Here is a 17,753-nt window from a genome sequence, read left to right as displayed (position 1 = left end):
GATAATGACCCACAAACACAACACATAACGTTATAATATTGATTGTGTACGATAGAGTCGTGCTAAAATAAAGAAAACAAAACGCTAGCTACTACAATTACTCCGGTTTAATCTTTTTTATGTTTTTGTTTTTTAAAAAAAAAAATCAGTTTAACCTTTTACTATTTATTTATTTTCTTTATAATGATTTTCATTGAAAATGCACGGAACAAGTACTATTAGCATAGAAAACGTCCTATAATAAATGATTCATTACAAAGGAAGTGCTTTTAACTTTATGTTTTCAATGGAAATGTAATATTAAACAAAAAAGGGGGAGAAAGTAATGAAAATAATAATAAAATGAAATAGATAACATACAAGGGGAAATATACATACATATACAGTAGTTAACCGACACAGTGGGAAAATGTATTAGAATATCATATCACTTCTGTGTTTTAATTCCTTTACTGGTTTTAAAGATTTTATGTACAGTTTAAATTCCTTCAAAGAAAAAAAAGGGCAGTGATTTCCGGATTTTGACGTTTAATTACATAACAACTCAAATAATTAATTCTGTTTTTTTGTCTTTTTTTAACTTGATCCCAAATGCAATATCGTGTCTAGAAATAAAACTGGTAATTATGCGATATTTTGTTATATCCATTTGTAAATTCCAAGCCAAAATGTATGTATTATACACTACATGAGCAAAATATATGGTCTTTGGTTTCAATATGAAACAAAATAAGCACATATTAGCATCAATATTAAAACGTGGGGCCTTAGTAATTCTTTAAAATGATAAATATAATGATCTCATCATTGTGTATGAAATGTATGTAATCTCATTCTTTTGATGTGTTCCTGACACTACGGACTACTATAGAAACAAAAAACGTTTAAACGCGCACTAACTCTTTTTGCCTGTCTCGGCCACCGTACCTTCTGGGAAAAAAGGGAGAAAAAAATCACTCCAAGATGGCGCTGCGCACGGTTAGTGCTGCTGCCCTGCTCACTGGGAAAGATTTAGGGGTCAGTAATGCGAGGACGTTTGTCACAACAGGTATTGTAACGACATTACTACATTACATTATTTTTACATGTTAGAAGTTGGTGCCCATGCTTTAGTATAGCATGTTTGGTGTGTACGTCAGGCTACAGCAGTTTGACGCAGACCCTCGTTACATGCTCTGCTCCTCTGTGGAGAGACACATTACGACAAACTCCATCAGATGTGACAGATAAATGTGAACTTAATGGTGCAGTGGTCGGCAAAGGGAAACATGCGAAGCCCAGCCCAATAATAGTAATAATATTAGCGCTGATAGACAGTTGTTGATACAGTATATTAAGTACAAATTGAGGTAGGCTACTTGTACTTGAGAATATCTACAGTATGCTACTTAATACTTACACTTAAAAGATTCAGGGTCATTAGTCCAAAATATACACAATAAATAAATAAATTATGATTTATACCAACAAGGCTTTATTGGCATCCACCGGAAAATTCACAAGCTACCTAGCAGTATAATAATATATACAGTCATTAAAATTAGCCCTACCTCCACCAGCTGCACCAGTGAAGTACACATCTGTGCATTAATAATTATAATCCAATACTGCAATATGAATTATTCTTAAATGGGCCATTCTACACAGTGAGTATTTTTACTTTTGGTACTTTAAGTATTTAAGTAACATTTTCAATACAGGACTTTTACTTGTAACAGATTATTTCTACAGTGTGCTATTACAGCTTTTACTTAAAGAGACCGTTCACCCCAAAATCAAAAGTACATATTTTTCCTCTTCCCTGTAGAACTATTTATCAGTCTAGATTATTATTGTTTGAGTTGTTGAATGTTGGAGATATCGGCTGTAGAGATGTCTCCTTCCAATGTAATGGAACTAGATGGCACTTAAAGGCTCAGAGTGCCAAAAAATAAGTTTGAAAAACTCAACAGCAGTGTCTCTTTAGAGAAATCATGACCTGGTTACTCAAGATAATCCACCTGTTGTGAGCAGTTTCATGCAGGAACTATTTTCTTTCTACTGAACTACACCTACATTTATGTTTACATCTCGCACTGTCAAGAGCATGAGCCTCTCATCCATGAGTAGATCGTTATGAGCAGTTTTATGTACAAATTATTTCCTTTCTACTGAACACTCACCAACAATGTTACCACAAAGAAGAAAAGTGAGCATTTACTCATGCATGAGAGGCTCTTGCTCATGACAACGCAAGATGTAAACATTAATGGCATCCTCTTTGGCTGAGCTGTAATGTTAGCTAGCTCAGTGATGCTAGGTGAGCTAGCAGCAGATGAACGATTCCTTCTGCATGGTGATTCAGTTGGTGGGTGTAGTTCGGTTGAAAGAAAATAGTCACTGCATGATACTGCTCACAACAAGGTCTGTGGATTATCTTGAGTAACCAGGTCGCGATTTCTGGAAAGAGACATTGCTGTTGAGTTTTTCAAATGTATTTTTGTGACGCTTTGAGCACCACAAGCTGAGTGCCATCTAGTTCCATTATATTGGAGAGAAGGCAAACATCTCTTCGACCGATACCTGCAACACTTGACAACTCACACCAAATCGTGATTTGGGGGTTGAACTGTCCTTTTTACAATAATCTAAGTAATACTTCTACCACTGCTGATAGGGTTATCCATCGTTACATATCGGTTACCATTGACACTTTTGGGGATTAGTTCCCATTATTAGTTTAAAGAAACCAATAAAGAACCAAACATGAAAGGTGAAAGAAGTGCTTTGTAACTAACTAACTGTTGGGGATTCTTCCACATGACAGCATTCCTCTGCAGACGGGTACCTCCTTTGGGTCCAATGCCAAATGAGGACATTGACGTTACAAAGCTGAAGTCATTGGAGAAGTGTCGCAGCTACAATCGTTACTTTAGACAAGCTCAGGAAGCAAACAACAAACCCGTCTGGTGGAAGACCTACAGGAGCTACGTGGAAAAAGCTGATCCTGAGCATGGTGAGCACAGAATGTTGTGAACATGTCATGGCAAAATGATCAGGCAAGTTCACAGTCTGAATGAGTCTTGTGTTGTTGCAGGTGCAGAGCGAGTGGACATTGGACTGCCATACTATCGACCCAGTCGAGAATATAGGGAGAAGAAGCAGCTGTTGAAAGACAACAAGAAGAATGTTGAGCTGGAGAGGGCTTTACGTCTGCGCACTTGTAAGCTCACACCTACTTACCCTTAGGTTAATACCACAGCCTTTAATTGATGAGTGAATAAACAGTTTTTTTCAAACTCTTTATCCCACCAGTTAAGATCCCTCTGGATCGAGTGCAGGAAACCTGGGAGAAGAGAGCTGCTCCATTTCATATAAAGAGAGTTGCAGACCACTACGGCGTCTTCAGAGATCTCTTCCCCATGGCATACTTTCTACCTCATGTCCCACTCCGTATCTGCTATGGCCAAGACAACAGTGGTCAAGTGTATTATGGGAATCGGTTGACACCAACAGAAGTACGTCAAAGGACTGCAAGTTGTGCAGTGTCCTGATCTCACCTGTAATTGATATTCTAAGGGTCAATGCCACCAAGTTAAACTTTTTTTCTGTTTCTTTTAACACATCATCCCTACCCTGCATTCCATATGTGTTTCATTTTATTCACTTTTCTGCTGTGTACCCACCATTTTGTGTCTTCTCTAACTATATTCTTTGCCCTGTCTTTGCTGTACTTTTGTGTCCAGGCAGCATGTGCCCCTCAAATCAGCTTCAATGTGGAGGAGGGCTCCCTGTGGACCCTTCTGCTCACTTCTCCAGGTCAGCATCAGCTTTCACAGGAGGTTACCACTAGATTGTGATTATCAGCAACTGTCTACACTGCCTGTTAGGGATCAACACAGATTGTTGATGAATTCTCAGCTTTTTCAGACTGTCTAAAATGATTCATTGTTTTTTTTTTTCCCAGATGAGCATCTTCTGGATAATGATGCAGAATACATCCACTGGCTAGTGTGAGTACTTGAAGTCACTTCTGCTCTTAGTTACAAGCAAGTTAAAGACAACGTGAATTGCGTTTAGTTGCTTTACAGGGAGGTTTAAAAGTACAGTATCCCACTGTCTAGCTAATCGCCACCGCTCTTCACTGCTCTCATATGGCTGAGGATGAACATGAGTACCCAAGTGCTTGAGTACTTGATTTGGATGTCAGAATGTATAGAGTACTCGCTGTCCAACCTCCCACATGTGAACATGACTTTTATATTTATACATACATATACATATATATATATATATATATATATATATATATTTATATTCTTTTTTTTTTACTATTTAAAATGGGTAAAATCTTATTTTATTGTGGAGCTGCGTGCAGTGTATCGCTTCACTTAGCACCTCTTTGCCCCGCTGTCGCTCTCTGTTTATACTCTGTTTATAATGAGACGCTTAGACTACTGCTGCAGGAGTGTGAGCTCTGCTCCGGGACAGTTGGTGAACAAACACACACAGTGACAGGGCTAACAGTTAGCATCACAAGGCTAACGTTATTAACGGTTTTAGCAGGTTGTGTTAGCTTGTGCTAACTGGGAAATGGATCTTTCGTTACCTTTGATTTTATGGTTTAACAGACTAATTCAAGCCTGACTGTTCAATACATGAATTTCAAATTGCACTTGTTTTCTGTTGTTGGCCAATTTACATTACCGTTCTTAACATTTTACTTTTTTTGTGAGTACTAAAATGTGGAAACTACTTAAAATGCCTGTCCCTACATACAGCAGTTACTGCTGATAATAAATTGTTGCATAGCATTGTGCCACACTGTCAGCTCTTGTTAGTACAGTTTATGCTGTTAGCACCGTTGGCTGCTAGCTGCCAACTCAGCCACCTCCATGTTGAGAGCCATGTGCAGGCAATCCCGGCCCAGACTCTGAATCATCAATTTGCTCTGAATGTCGTATACAGCTCCTTTGAAGTCAGAATTGAAGTCAATTTTTAACCACTACACTGTTGAATGACCTGTGTGTCCATAGAGGGAACATACCAGGTGGAGCAGTGCAGGCCGGAGAGGAGCTGTGTCACTACCTGCCCCCTTTCCCTGCCAGAGGAACAGGCTTCCACCGCTACATTTATGTCCTCTTCAAGCAGGAGGGACCCATCAACTTCCAGGAGGATGTCAGGCCATCGCCATGGTGAGCAAGACACTCAAATGCGGTGCGGTGACACTAACAAAGCAAAATACTGTTTTGAGTGAATAACGTCAGCTTAATTTATCCATACTCCAGAGGCTAGTTTGCACATTACTTAATCACAATGCTGCGCCCATAGGTGTGAGCATTAATGGTTGTCTGCCTCTGTGTGTCAGCCCTGTAATAATCTGGTGACCTGTCCTGACCCTTAAGAGGGTACGCGATTACAGGAAAAGGATAGCCAATGAAGTCATTAATCGCAAGGATTTTCTTTAAGTTACATGCAGAACCTTTAAGCATAGTGTGTGCCATTGTCAGCAGCCATATAATCTTTCAGTAAACTGTATTTATAACATCAGAGTGTCTTAGTTTATGTTTGATATAGCAACAAAGACACTAAGCATATGTTGGCTCTCCCCCCTCAGCCATTCTCTGGAGGATCGTACCTTTAAGACAGTGGATTTCTACAGAAAGCACCAGGACAACATCACCCCTGCAGGCCTGGCCTTCTTCCAGTGCCAGTGGGATGAATCTGTCACCAACACCTTTCACACGACACTCAGTGAGTCACGCTAATGCTCACAAACACAGCACAAGTTTGGTCTTGTGCCATTTTTATTAGCCTTCCTAGATTGAAGGACAAAAAGTTTGTGTGGTAGTTGCGTGTCTTTTAATTAATGATAATAACCGTCTGTTGCAATTTCTCCCTGCAGACATGAGGGAGCCAGTGTTTGAGTTCATCTGGCCTCCAGTGTACCACCCTCCACAGGTCAAATTCCCTCAGGGACAGCCCCTGCGGTACCTGGATAGATACAGAGATGGAAAGGAGCACACCTATGGAATATATTGATTACGAGACACACACTCGCACAAACACACACACACACACACACACACACACACACACACACACACACACATTACCCTGCAAATCTGTAGTGATGTCTGGCATATTTATGTTTACCAATAAAGCATTTTTCAACTGTGTTGAGATTGATTTCTGTTTATCCATCAAAAAGGTTATGATTTTGGTCCAGTTGCGTCAAATGTCTTTTAGTTAGTTGGAAACAGACAGCAGGATATTTTTGATATTTGTTTCGATACAATTAGATGGAAAGTTTGGGTGAAGGAACAGGTGTTTGATTCAAAGTTGCATCCCTGGATGTGCCGCAACACATCATCAGTAATGTTACCTGAGGTCATTGTGCGTTTGAGGTCTTTTAACATCATAAACGCTTGCTCAGGTGACCCTGCCAGGGTTGACCTGACTGTCCCAGCAGCATTGGCCCAAAGATTAGTTCTTTTGGAAGATTTCTTTTGTCAGTCTTTGTTCGTTCTGCTCTCATTTGAACAATTCTACATTATTGTAATAGACACGATTTTCTTCTAAATTGATAAGTGTGAACTTGTGTTGAGTACCAAGTACTGAGTATCAGTCACAACAGGCTAAATGAGCGGTTGTACATATGGTTTTTGGTGTCGAGCAAGTTCATGAGTCCTTGAAAGCATGATAAGACACAACACAATAACATATGGTGATATATCAGGACAGTTAAATCTCAGATTGATTGCCTGGTGCAGTCTGCACTGACAATTAGAAGTGAAAGGTTATCCACTTTTCCAGGGTTCTTTAAGTAGTCCAGAACAAGTGTTGTACTTTGGCTTCGATGTAAAATGGCTGCAGTATATTTTGCAAACCACCAGGTGCCACTGTGCTTGCAGATTTTAAAGTCACAGCTTCAAAGCCCCAAAGCTTCACAGGGCCTCATCCAGCAATCACACATCAGTAAATGAAAGTTGAAAGTAAATCCCAGCAGAGTTTTGTACTTCATCAACCTGAGGAGCAGATATCATCAGCCTCAGTAACTGCAAACACATATGTGGGTATGCATGCTTGTGGCATGGCTTTAGGGATGGCAATGTCTCTCTCTCTCTCCTCATAACCTCTGCCATTAAAAGGTAACTGATACATTTAAATTAGGCTCCTGTTTTCCCATGTTTTTTATGTCTAAGTGACTAATGGGAACAAGAGTAAGATGCTTTTTAAAACCAGAAATAGCCCCAAAATCACTATCATCAAACCCACCAGACTTCATTTAAAGAAACAGTAATTTCATCATTGTAAAACACACTTTATACAAAGTGAACAGAAACAAAATAAAACCCACAAAAGCCATCTTGTTTCATCTTTCCACTGTTCCAACAATCACCAGCTCTGGTTTGGTTGAAATAAACCCTTAATTCCCCCAGTTAGATGTGAAAATATGTTGTCTCTATACACACTAAAATTACTATTTATTTAAATGGAGTCTGGTGACTTTAGTGATGGTGTTTTGGGGGGTTGTTTCTGGTTAAACAAAAAGGATCTTACTCTTTATCATAAAGGTATATTTCTGTGGGGATCCTCTGCATAATGTTGTCACTTGAAATAATAATCTGAGCCTGTCAGTGGCGAAAACAAGCACTTTGAGAGGCCGTTTACACGTGGCCGGCTATTTTCATAAACGGACATTTCACCGTCTCCGTTTTCAAAAAGATCTTCGTTTACACTTACCCGTGTATATATACACAAGAGCATGCCAAACCTGTAGGTGGCAGTGTAACGAGAAGCTCAAGCCTTCCATGTATCCATTGTCACCATAGCAACATAGGTCGCACATTTGACACAGGCGCAAGTTCTGGCGCATACTGTGACGTCGGCTGCCTATAATTCCGTTTATCTCCGTTTGTCTCAGTTTACATGCAAACGCGCAAACGGAGTTTTCCAAAATCTCCACTCTGGCCGGAGTTTTTAGAAAGACTCGTTTTCAGGGGAGAAATCTCCGTTTGCGTGTAAACGAAGGGCACAAACGAAGGAAGATGTCTCCGTTTATCAAAATCACCGTGTACATGTAAACGGCCTCTGAGTGGACGTAAATTGAGGGTGCAAACATGCCCTGAGTGGTTACATGACAGCCTGTTTAATGGCCGCCAGCTGCAGCCCTCTCACTCAATACTGGACCAAATGTCAAAACTGATGTTCACATTAGTCACTTAGACACAAAACTATGTATAGAATAGCCTATACCCATTAAACCACTAACATCCTTTCACAACCAAGCCATCATAGTTCTGGACAAGAAACCACAAAGATTTCATCATTGCAGCATCCTGAAAAAGTACTGACAATTTCATTAATTAATCCAGTCTCATGCTTACATTTAAATGCCATCTAGCTCCACCCATTTTCAACACCTTCATAACTAGACTTCACTATACTGACACTAACACCTGAAGCACAACAGAGGGATTTTGTAAAATTAGATGCTGTGTGATTTCCTCTGCACATTCTGCATTCTCAATTAAAAGCACAGCCAGAGTAAACTGGTTTGGCCCAACTTTTTTTCCTTGTACATATCTTCGATATCTTCAATCAATCGATAGTATTGCATTTGACACATGAAGGGCTGAATCTCATCTAACGCTCTCTGAGGAGAGAGCCAATTAGAGCTGATCAGCCACAGCTGTGCCACCTGCATGAGGGTTTTTGACCCGGCATGCTGAACAGCAAACACTTTCTCTTGGTGACTGAAGCAATGGGAGCTGTGTGGGCATTGCTGTTTTGTCTGCTGACTGTTTGGCTCGTCAAAGGTTTCTATGTTTCTTCTGTTTGAAGCTTGTGTTTAAGAAACTGGTGGTGGAGTATACCAAATGTAGAGTGAGGCTAATAACTCATTCCTGAATTGTTGTTTAGCTGTAACAAGTTTGTGATGAGTGCCATCAGACAGCAAAAACATTTGATTAACCTCAACTGCACTGTCTATAGGCTCTTGTTTGCCAGTTGGTGGCACAAATGAAGGACTTGATGCGCTGCAGAGGAGAATAAGAGGTAAGAACAGCAGTGACAGAAGCTATATGGAGCTACTTTCTGATATTAACGTATTTTTTTCTTACACTCCAGATGTGTCTCCCAATGATATCTCCATAAAGAAGGCCCTTGCACTTCTCCAGTCAATGGAGACCATGTTGGAGCATAATGCTAAAGAAGGTGAGCAGGTTCTGTGAAACCCTATCAGACAAATGAAAGCGTGTGTGTAGATCCTAGGCTCTCTGTGTCACACTGGTTCGTTAAGGTTTCAAGTTGTTGCTTTGTTTGGATACTGGAATTCCAACTGTGTCAAATTAAAGCTGCACTGATGATACAATGGCAGGTATACAACTGCTATGGCTAATTAAAACCATGCAATTCTGTTACAGTACAGGTCTACCTGCTTGCTGTATGTTTATTTGTTCTGTCATGTTGTAATAAAACCAACCCCACTGGACTGACAACCAGTGTTAAATCTTCACAAATCAAAGTCTAGCACTCCGCTCAGCTTTAAAATCAGTTTTTAAAGCAAAGATTTTGAGTAGTGAATTCTTACAGTAGTGTAAAAGTCTAGAATTTCTTTCTGTTCTAAATTGTCTATTGAATGTCTTTCAGTACAACTGGAAACCAATGAAGTGGAAGCTGAGGCATCAGTCGGTCACCTGAAACTTGTACAACAGACTGGACCAAAAGAGCTCAAAACACAGAAAGATGACTACGATTCACACATGGCAAGCGGCAGCGTGACTCCACCGGCCAGCTACCACCACAACAATGTAACTGTAGCCAACGGCTTGAGGAGCAACAACGTGACTGCGGCCAGCGACCAGGAGAGCGGCAACGTGACTGCGGCCAGCGACCAGGAAAGCGGCAACGTGACTGCGGCCAGCGACCAAGAAAGCGGCAACGTGACTGCGGCCAGCGACCAGGAGAGCGGCAACGTGACTGCGGCCAGCGACCAGGAGAGCGGCAACGTGACTGCGGCCAGCGACCAAGAAAGCGGCAACGTGACTGCTGCCAATGACAATGGAGCTGTTGATGAAGTCACAGAGATGGGACCTGACCATGGCAACAGCAGCAACGTGACAGAGGCCAGCGATGATGGAGCTGTTAATGAAGCCGCAGAGATGGGACCTGAAAGTGGCGCAGCTGTGACAAAAATGAGCAGAGTCGGAGCTAAAACTCCAAAACTGATCACGAACTCGCACGGTCATGGAGAGCCCAAGTTAAAGTAGGGAATACATGTGAGGAACTATGCAAGAGCTCATTCTGAATGCAAGATGTTTCATTCTGCATGTACCTGCTTTTATCTCTCTGCTTTAAATAAAACCCTAAACTGATATGTTTGTTTCCTTATTTCTCCTTGGGGATGGGGATGGGAAGAATTAAATGGGCATAAGTTGTGGTTCACTTAGTAGGGCAGCTAAATGCAAAATTGTTCAGAAACTACCATTAGCCAAATGGAAATCCAACATGTCTGCCTTTTAAGATGGCCACCAAATGTGTAGCTTTGAACAATTGCCAAGGTTTATTCTTTTATAATTGTAAGCACTTTTCTGGTATGGAATACAACCAGGTTTATGATAACTGCCCTACAGCTAGCCTTATCGTTCACTCCAGTATCCTTCCAGTCCTGTGGCTCAGCTCTCGTGCTGGCACAGCCTGTTAATTCAGGTGTGGCTATCAAACTGACATGGGGACACGCATAGCTGCAGATACATACATGTATTGAACCCTTCTGCAACGCATCATTGTAGTGAAGAAATGAGGCCAAACATAGCAATCCACTTTAACTCAGTGCATAAAGACGTGATTCACGTTTATAGGTAACGAGATGTAACCCTTATCCTAACCTTAACCACCTCTTAACAACTTTGTAGCTAGCTAAATACTAAGCATTTTCTTCAGGGGGCTGATCCTGGACTGACGTGTAAGTATGTTGGGTGCATCATGTATCTGGTGGGGTCACATAGGTGCTACAGCTACACCTACTCAGACATGGGAGCTGATTAGATATCCTTTAGGACACTTAGCAGTGATGTCACCAGTGAGCTCTGGTCTTGAATGACATTCACTCATAACTACCATTGACGGTTAATTCTAAAATGGCTGTGCAAAATTTGGTTTGTTTATCTCAGAATTTACACTTGGCTGTCTCACTATTTGTGAATGTCCCTGGAGAACAAGGGGCCTTTCCCAAACCACCCCATACACCCTCTCCCTACCCACTTTTATTCCGTTTCCATGTTCACATGGAGGATCTGCCACATTGAGTGCCATCCCAAAACAACTAGTGGGGAGTGGAAGTGAGTTATAGAACCCTCTGTACAAACAAAGTTCCACTTCAGCAATGCCTTCATTCTTGGTGGCATAGATTTAACAAGGTGCTGGAAACATTCCTCAGAGATTTTGGTCCATATTGACATGATAGCATCACGCAGTTGCTTCAGATTTGTCGGCTGCACACCAATGATACAAATCTCCTATTCCACCACATCCCAAAGGTGCTCTATTGGATTGAGATCTGGTGACTGTGGAGACCATTGGAGTACAGTGAACTCATCGTCATGTTCAAGAAACCAGTTTGAGATGATTTGAGCTTTGTGACATGGTGCGTTATCCTGCTGGAAGTAGCCATCAGAAGATGGGTACACTGTGGTCATAAAGGGATGGACATGGTCAGCAACAATACTCAGGTAGGCTGTATGGTAAAGCTATGGTCTACATTTAGAAAGATTGATCATTATTATTAACATCATTTAGATGGTGGTTATGGCCCAATAGTACTAGCTACACAATGTGAAGAGCAAAAGGAACCAAAAAAAGTCCATATTCTCTGGCGGCTGCAGGCCTGCAAAGAAATTGACCAATCACAGCCATCCGGTCCGCATGGGAGTTACTCCTTGCTCAAATTTGCACTCTCTCTCTCTTACCCTCCATCCAATCCCCTCGCTCCATTTTGACACTTCTCTGCTCCTCGTCCCGCTTCGTCCCAACCCCCCTCCGCATTTGAAAGTACGAGCGGTTTGTAAGGCCCTGAGCGATTCAGCTACACGAGTTTAAATATGGAAAATAAAGAGAGTGATAGCAGCAAGCGGCCTCTGCTTGCCCCACCGGCAAAGGCTGAAAGTCTGCCTCTGAAAAGGCAGAAACGAAGAGGAAATGCGACAAACTGAGGGCTCAAAGCAGAGTAAACATCGGGTCATCCTTTGACCGATGGAGAAAGCTCCGGCAAGATCTGGGCCTGAAAAGTGATGCTGATACAACAGAGTTTTTGTTGAACAGGTAATATTTCGTTTTAATTGTGGATGTTGTGACACAGATAGTCTCGCTCACCAGACCTTTCTCAAGAAAAGAAAGGTCTGGCTGGGCCGACTCTCATTTCTCAAGAAAAGAAAGGTCTGGCTGGGCCGACTCTCACTTTAAGATTGGAGAAAAAAATGCTCCGGCTGCTTGTATTTCTTTCAACCAATCACAATCGTTCTGGGCGGTGCCACAGCAACAGTGTGCTTGCAAAAATATTGCCGGGGGGAAACAGGTTTTGGTGTAACACGGCCACAAAAATATCGCCTACAGGACGCGAACCATGGCAGAAAAATGGCTACATTCCCGCAAGATCAAACACCGCAAAAATTAGTAAAGGACGTGTTGAAAATGGTTGAAAACTGCTACACAACCGGAGGTGGTAGGGCGGGACTTCAGCAGGTGGCTCGTTCCGCCAAATGAGAGGCTGATCTATGCAGCGAACTTCCGCCCACTCAGATTATGACACAGATAACTGTATGCCAATGCTGGTTTATGACTGTGAAAGCTGCCGTTAGTTTTTTGTGTGGTTAGACGGCATCGAAACATGTTTTGTCTGCAATATTGTCAACACTTGTTTACTTGTTCGACGGAGACGTTAGCCTTACTTTTAGCATTGTAAGCTAAAATTGCTATCATGTTTACACATTGTCACATCAGCGTGTTTATATGTCGTTAGGAGGCTCGGAGGGGAGGGGGACACAAGCTCGGAGGGGAGGGATCATGGAGCACAGAGGGAGGGGTGTGTTTTTGGGGGGGGGGGGTGCTTTTTTCAAATCTTTCTCATCGTCTTTCTAAACGTAGACCATAGCTTTAAATGATGCTCAATTAGTACTAAGGGGCCCAAAGTGTGCCAAGAAAATATCCCCCACACCATTACACCACCACCAGCCTGAACAGTTGATACAAGGCAGGATGGATCCATGCTTTCATGTTGTTCATGTCAAATTCTGACCCTACCATCTGAATGTCGCAGCAGAAATCGAGACTCATCAGACCAGGCAACGTTTTTCCAGTTGTCTATCATCCAATTTTGGTGAGCCTGTGCAAATTGTAGCCTCAGTTTCCTGTTCTTAGCTGACAGGAGTTGTCCTCCGTGTTGTCCTCTGCTGGTGTAGCCCATCTGCTTCAAGGTTCGACGTGTTGTTCTTTCAGAGATGGCCCTCTGCATACCTTGGTTGTAATAAGGGGGTTTTTGAGTTACTGTTGCCTTTCTATCATCTTGAACCAGTCTGGCCATTTTCCTCTGACCTCTGGCATCAACAAGGCATTTTTGGACCATACTCTGTAAACCCTAGAGATGGTTGTGCATGAAAATCCCAGAAGATCAGCAGTTTCTGAAATACTCAGCCTAGCCTGTGTGGCCAAGTGATTGGCTAATTAGCTGTTTCCGTTAATGAGCAGTTGAACAGGTGTATCCAATAAAGTGGCCAGTGAGCGTATTTCTGCTTAAGGTAGTTAGAGATGTGCTACACCTTCACTTAAATGCAACCACAGAAATAAAGAGATGAGCATGATAAATGACATATCAGTTGACAGAGACTGTAACTAATCCTGTCTGCCATGTTAAAACAATTTAATAATTTTAATGCAATAAAAAGTGATCTGTGTTTAAATATCCCTATCACAAAAAGTATAATAATTGTAATCCAGAATCATCTATTGATTTAGACCCATCATGTAGGACAGGCATGTCTAAAGTCCAGCCAATTGCGGCCCATATATTTTAAACAGCTGGTGGCTTGTCTTTTAAAATATACAATATGTGGCCCACCAAACAGTATTGGTTAATCAAGCAAGTTTACTTTGCATTTTTTTCGTTCACCTCATGATGGCAGGACTATCATACAGTTTGGAGACATTGTCCAAGTAGAAACTACGCAGGAGGGACTGATGTGTTTTTGTAAACAGGTGGTAAACCAAAGCAAACTAATGGTTAACAGCAGACCAGACATTTCCTGTTAGGTATTAGACGTGGCCACAGCAAAGAAGCGTAAAGTCAGCAGTGAGAGTCGCTGCTTTTAGGAGTTGTGGAAAGTTTAATATATTTTCACTGAATGAACAGTTGCTTTAGTTTCATTCGTGTGTTTTTTTTAATAACACATAATGTGAGAAGCAGCTGTTTTCACATAATCTGATCTGGCCCCCATTTAAAAAAGTTTGGACACTCTTGATGTAGGAAATCTTAGCTGACAGTAGTAAATAGCAACAGTGGGAAAAGCTACTCAGAAACAGAAATAGAAAGATATAAGTCACACTTTATTTTGTATAAAACATATTGATCATATGAAATGTGAGTGCAAATAGCATATAACATAATTCAGCCACCACTTAGTTTTTACTCTTTAACATACATACAGTATATTACAGCACACAATGGGTTCATGATTAACAGCATCCTTTAGAGCGTCCTGTTTATTTGAGGCTAGTGCAACAGGAAACCACAGGTCAGTCTTTCAGTGCTTTAGACTGATACTGTTGAAGATAGATACCAACTGAAAGACAATGAGGCAAAAACTTTAGGGGTTCTACAGTACCAACTAGCTTTTAATGTGTTTCCGTGTGTACAATATGAATAAAGTCCATGTTCTTTTCTGTGCCCATTGTGTTCAGTCATTGGTCCCCATCAGTATGGTAACTGCTGTTATTTTTTACACTGCAGCAGTGACTCAGTCTTTACCCGTCAACAGTTTCTTATCATCAGTTATTTCCGAGCCACCTTCAGCATTTCCTCTACAGTCAGTAGTTTTTCTCTGGGTTTCCCGGTGGCTTCACCTCTTTTCATCTCCACACTGTCAATCTTCTCCCAGTCTGAGAAAGTCACCGGTTTCACTCCTACGGGGGATAAATACAAATCACATTTGGCTACGGCATTTTTTTTTAACAACAGACACCTTTTGGCCAAGTCAATAACATGCATTTAAAGGAGCTCTGTAAAATATTCAGAGCATTAATATAGCAGCAAACCACTATTTGCTAGTAGAGTAATGGCGTCCCGAACAGAGAATGAAGTCATGCTCCCTCTGTGTGTGTTGTAATATGAGCATCTCTGTTCCTTGTTGTGAGTGCATGTCAGTTTTTTGTGTTGCACTGGCTATCTAATTGGCACCACTCTGCACTGCGCCTACACAGTGGTCACCGCTAATATCATGGCGGCAGTGAGGCAGAAGCACAGCACCCACCCTTTGGCTCCCCCCGTTTACATCGTTAGCTCTGTCAGCACTGTTGCTGATTGGTTGTTAGCACTCTTCACACTGTTAACTGCTAGCCAGCTTAGCCACCTCTATGTTGAGAGCCATGTGGAGACAACCTCTGAATGATATACAACATATACACACTGAATATTGTACACCATACCCTGGTATAATCGTGAACTTTTGATCATGTCAAACCAGTTACTGCCGTTTTTAGAAATGAACAACTTCATGAAAGGAATTTTCTACAGCAAGGATAATTAACTCACTTTGCAGCTGTGATGTAGCTGATTTTTATTCATCATTAGCAGCAAAATACTTGACTGTCATGCTGTGAACGTCTCAAGTCCGTCCTGCACCCAGCACGAGGTCAAACAACGCCTGTCTGCTATGCTCTGCTACTGTCAATCAGCTTGCTACTCCTTTATTGTAAAGGGGGTTATGCTACTGCTCTACAAAGTCACACCTGTTTGCTGTCCTGGCTCCAAAATGGTGGAACAAACTCCACTTTGACATCAGAACAGCAGAAACTCTACACTTCTCCCATGAAAACACTGAAACTCTTGTGTTTGGACAACACCATGGCCCGATAGCAGGGCTCAACAGAAAGTAGTGAATCAACCAAAGGCACAATAGAGTACCTCTCTTTTCCAGCAGAGCACTGATGCTTTGTGAACCAGGCTTGGCAGCAGATACGTCCAACGTTCCTGAGTCCATGTCCTCCACCAAGGATCGTGCTGTGTCGAAACTGTTGTTCATAGTGGTGGCTATCACCCCAGTGGGGCCTGTTTTCAGCCAGCCACTACAATATAGACCTAGACAGAAAGAAGACTTCACTACATTTTTTCACTTAATATTTTTTGAAGAAAGGATTTAATGGTCTTGTTTTTTTATGGGTACCTGCAGCTTGTTGAATACGACCCATGTTGTTCGGGACGATGGCTTTGTGTGAGTCAAACGGCACTGATGGATCGATGAGGAGGCTCTTGTAGCCGATACTGCTAATGACCAGGCCACAGGTCATATCCTCCACTTCTCCAGTGAGCACTGCCCGCGCCCTCTCGCCTGAACCCTGGTCATACAGAAGTAACCAACTTTAACCAGGCCAATATACTAAGCATAGCAACATGGCTACATGAGGGACTTCTTGAGTTTTAAAATACAAATCCTGTTTACCTCCAGCTTGTTGACCGCTAGTCGGATGCCAGCTGTCTTTTTGTTGTCAGGGTCGGCCAGGATTTCAACAGGGCTCCGGAAGAATCGAAGACCCCAGATGTGGGTAGCCTTGTTTCGCTTCTCCTGCTCCTTCTCTCCTGGGATGTCCAGGGCTGTCTTCAACATCAGCTCTGTCAGACGCTTCCTGGGCCTCGGCAAATCTGACACAGCACAGATACTTATGCTTAAAATAAACATCTGGGTTTTTTTTTCTTAAATTGAAAGTAGTTTTCATTCAGTATGCTGAATGACTGTGTGAGTATTTGTATCCAATTTCTTCTACGGACAGGAGGAACAATCACAATGACCAATTATTCTTCAAGTATTTTTTTAAAGGAATACTTCACCCACCAAATGATCATTTGTATATCAATTACCCACCACGACACAATCACCCATAACATTTGCAAATATTTTATGGTTTGTTTATGCAGGTAAATGATCAGTTGGTAATATTTCTGACAAGGGTCATGTGTGTAATAAGAAAATCTGGCTTCACTACCATGGTATTTTATTTACTTTTGTGAGAAAATGTGAATAAAAAGCAGCTGCAATAGAGTGCTCCAGGGATGACATTTTTCTGTAGGCCGACGTGGAAGTTAGCTTCTCCCTGGTTCCCTCATCCAAAAGCCTACGGAATTTTTACATTGGATTTTTGGATTATTACCAAAAATAAGCTCTGTGCCACACAAACATTTATAATACTTACACATTTTGTTCATTAAGATAATCTTCACAAATGAACACCCCTTTCATTAGGGTCCGGGCAGCTAAGCTGCCAGGACACTATTGTAATCCTAGGTATTCTTCTTCTTCTTTTTCTTTCTTCTTCCGAGGAAATCATACTTCCCATGGGGGAAAACTCACCAAACTTTGCACAAAGGTCCAGTCTCATGCCAGATATCCTCAGCTGTAAACTCAAGCCAATAGTCCTGATGTGGGTCCACCAGCAAGCGTCTAAAGTTCAAAACTTTGAAAATTCATAACAAATCAACCATACATGCTACAACTTCACAACTTTCA

General features: G+C 41.6%; 3 protein-coding genes across 3 annotated transcripts in view; 2 read left to right on the top strand and 1 right to left on the bottom strand.

Annotated features, from left to right (window-relative positions):
- The first annotated feature begins 923 nt into the window (after nt 1-923).
- On the top strand, nt 924-6,158 carry mrpl38 (mitochondrial ribosomal protein L38). Its single transcript, XM_050059898.1, has 9 exons — nt 924-1,048; nt 2,807-2,995; nt 3,077-3,202; nt 3,295-3,497; nt 3,726-3,798; nt 3,947-3,992; nt 5,016-5,174; nt 5,597-5,733; nt 5,885-6,158. The coding sequence occupies exons 1-9, from the start codon at nt 964-966 to the stop codon at nt 6,019-6,021; spliced, it is 1,155 nt and encodes a 384-aa protein (XP_049915855.1). The 5' UTR covers nt 924-963; the 3' UTR covers nt 6,022-6,158.
- A 2,578-nt stretch (nt 6,159-8,736) lies between these two features.
- On the top strand, nt 8,737-10,348 carry LOC126400011 (polysialoglycoprotein-like). The gene is made up of 4 exons (XM_050060411.1): nt 8,737-8,801; nt 8,977-9,039; nt 9,112-9,198; nt 9,634-10,348. The coding sequence occupies exons 1-4, from the start codon at nt 8,747-8,749 to the stop codon at nt 10,251-10,253; spliced, it is 825 nt and encodes a 274-aa protein (XP_049916368.1). The 5' UTR covers nt 8,737-8,746; the 3' UTR covers nt 10,254-10,348.
- A 4,211-nt stretch (nt 10,349-14,559) lies between these two features.
- fdxr (ferredoxin reductase) overlaps nt 14,560-17,753 on the bottom strand; it is a 19,478-nt gene continuing 16,284 nt past the window's right edge. The window contains exons 9-12 of the mRNA XM_050060489.1: nt 16,692-16,891; nt 16,416-16,587; nt 16,157-16,330; nt 14,560-15,156 (exon numbers count right to left, since the gene is read on the bottom strand). Coding sequence (XP_049916446.1) covers nt 15,026-15,156; nt 16,157-16,330; nt 16,416-16,587; nt 16,692-16,891 — 677 coding nt within the window. The 3' untranslated portion in view covers nt 14,560-15,025. The remainder of the gene's footprint in view (nt 15,157-16,156; nt 16,331-16,415; nt 16,588-16,691; nt 16,892-17,753) is intronic.

Source organism: Epinephelus moara, chromosome 13 (genome assembly GCF_006386435.1).
Source record: "Epinephelus moara isolate mb chromosome 13, YSFRI_EMoa_1.0, whole genome shotgun sequence".
In the NCBI taxonomy this organism is placed as follows: Eukaryota; Metazoa; Chordata; class Actinopteri; order Perciformes; family Serranidae; genus Epinephelus; species Epinephelus moara.
This window is presented reverse-complemented; position numbering and strand designations above follow the sequence as displayed.

What these genes read in the sequence shown, in the direction of transcription:
- mrpl38 (XM_050059898.1), top strand. Translation starts at nt 964, where the DNA reads ATGGCGCTGCGCACGGTTAGTGCTGCTGCCCTGCTCACTGGGAAAGAT. An exon ending in GATGTCAGGCCATCGCCATG is followed by an intron (nt 5,175 to 5,596) that starts GTGAGCAAGACA and finishes CTCCCCCCTCAG; the next exon opens with CCATTCTCTGGAGGATCGTA. An exon ending in CACCTTTCACACGACACTCA is followed by an intron (nt 5,734 to 5,884) that starts GTGAGTCACGCT and finishes TTCTCCCTGCAG; the next exon opens with ACATGAGGGAGCCAGTGTTT.
- LOC126400011 (XM_050060411.1), top strand. Translation starts at nt 8,747, where the DNA reads ATGGGAGCTGTGTGGGCATTGCTGTTTTGTCTGCTGACTGTTTGGCTC. An exon ending in GACTGTTTGGCTCGTCAAAG is followed by an intron (nt 8,802 to 8,976) that starts GTTTCTATGTTT and finishes CACTGTCTATAG; the next exon opens with GCTCTTGTTTGCCAGTTGGT. An exon ending in GGAGCATAATGCTAAAGAAG is followed by an intron (nt 9,199 to 9,633) that starts GTGAGCAGGTTC and finishes AATGTCTTTCAG; the next exon opens with TACAACTGGAAACCAATGAA.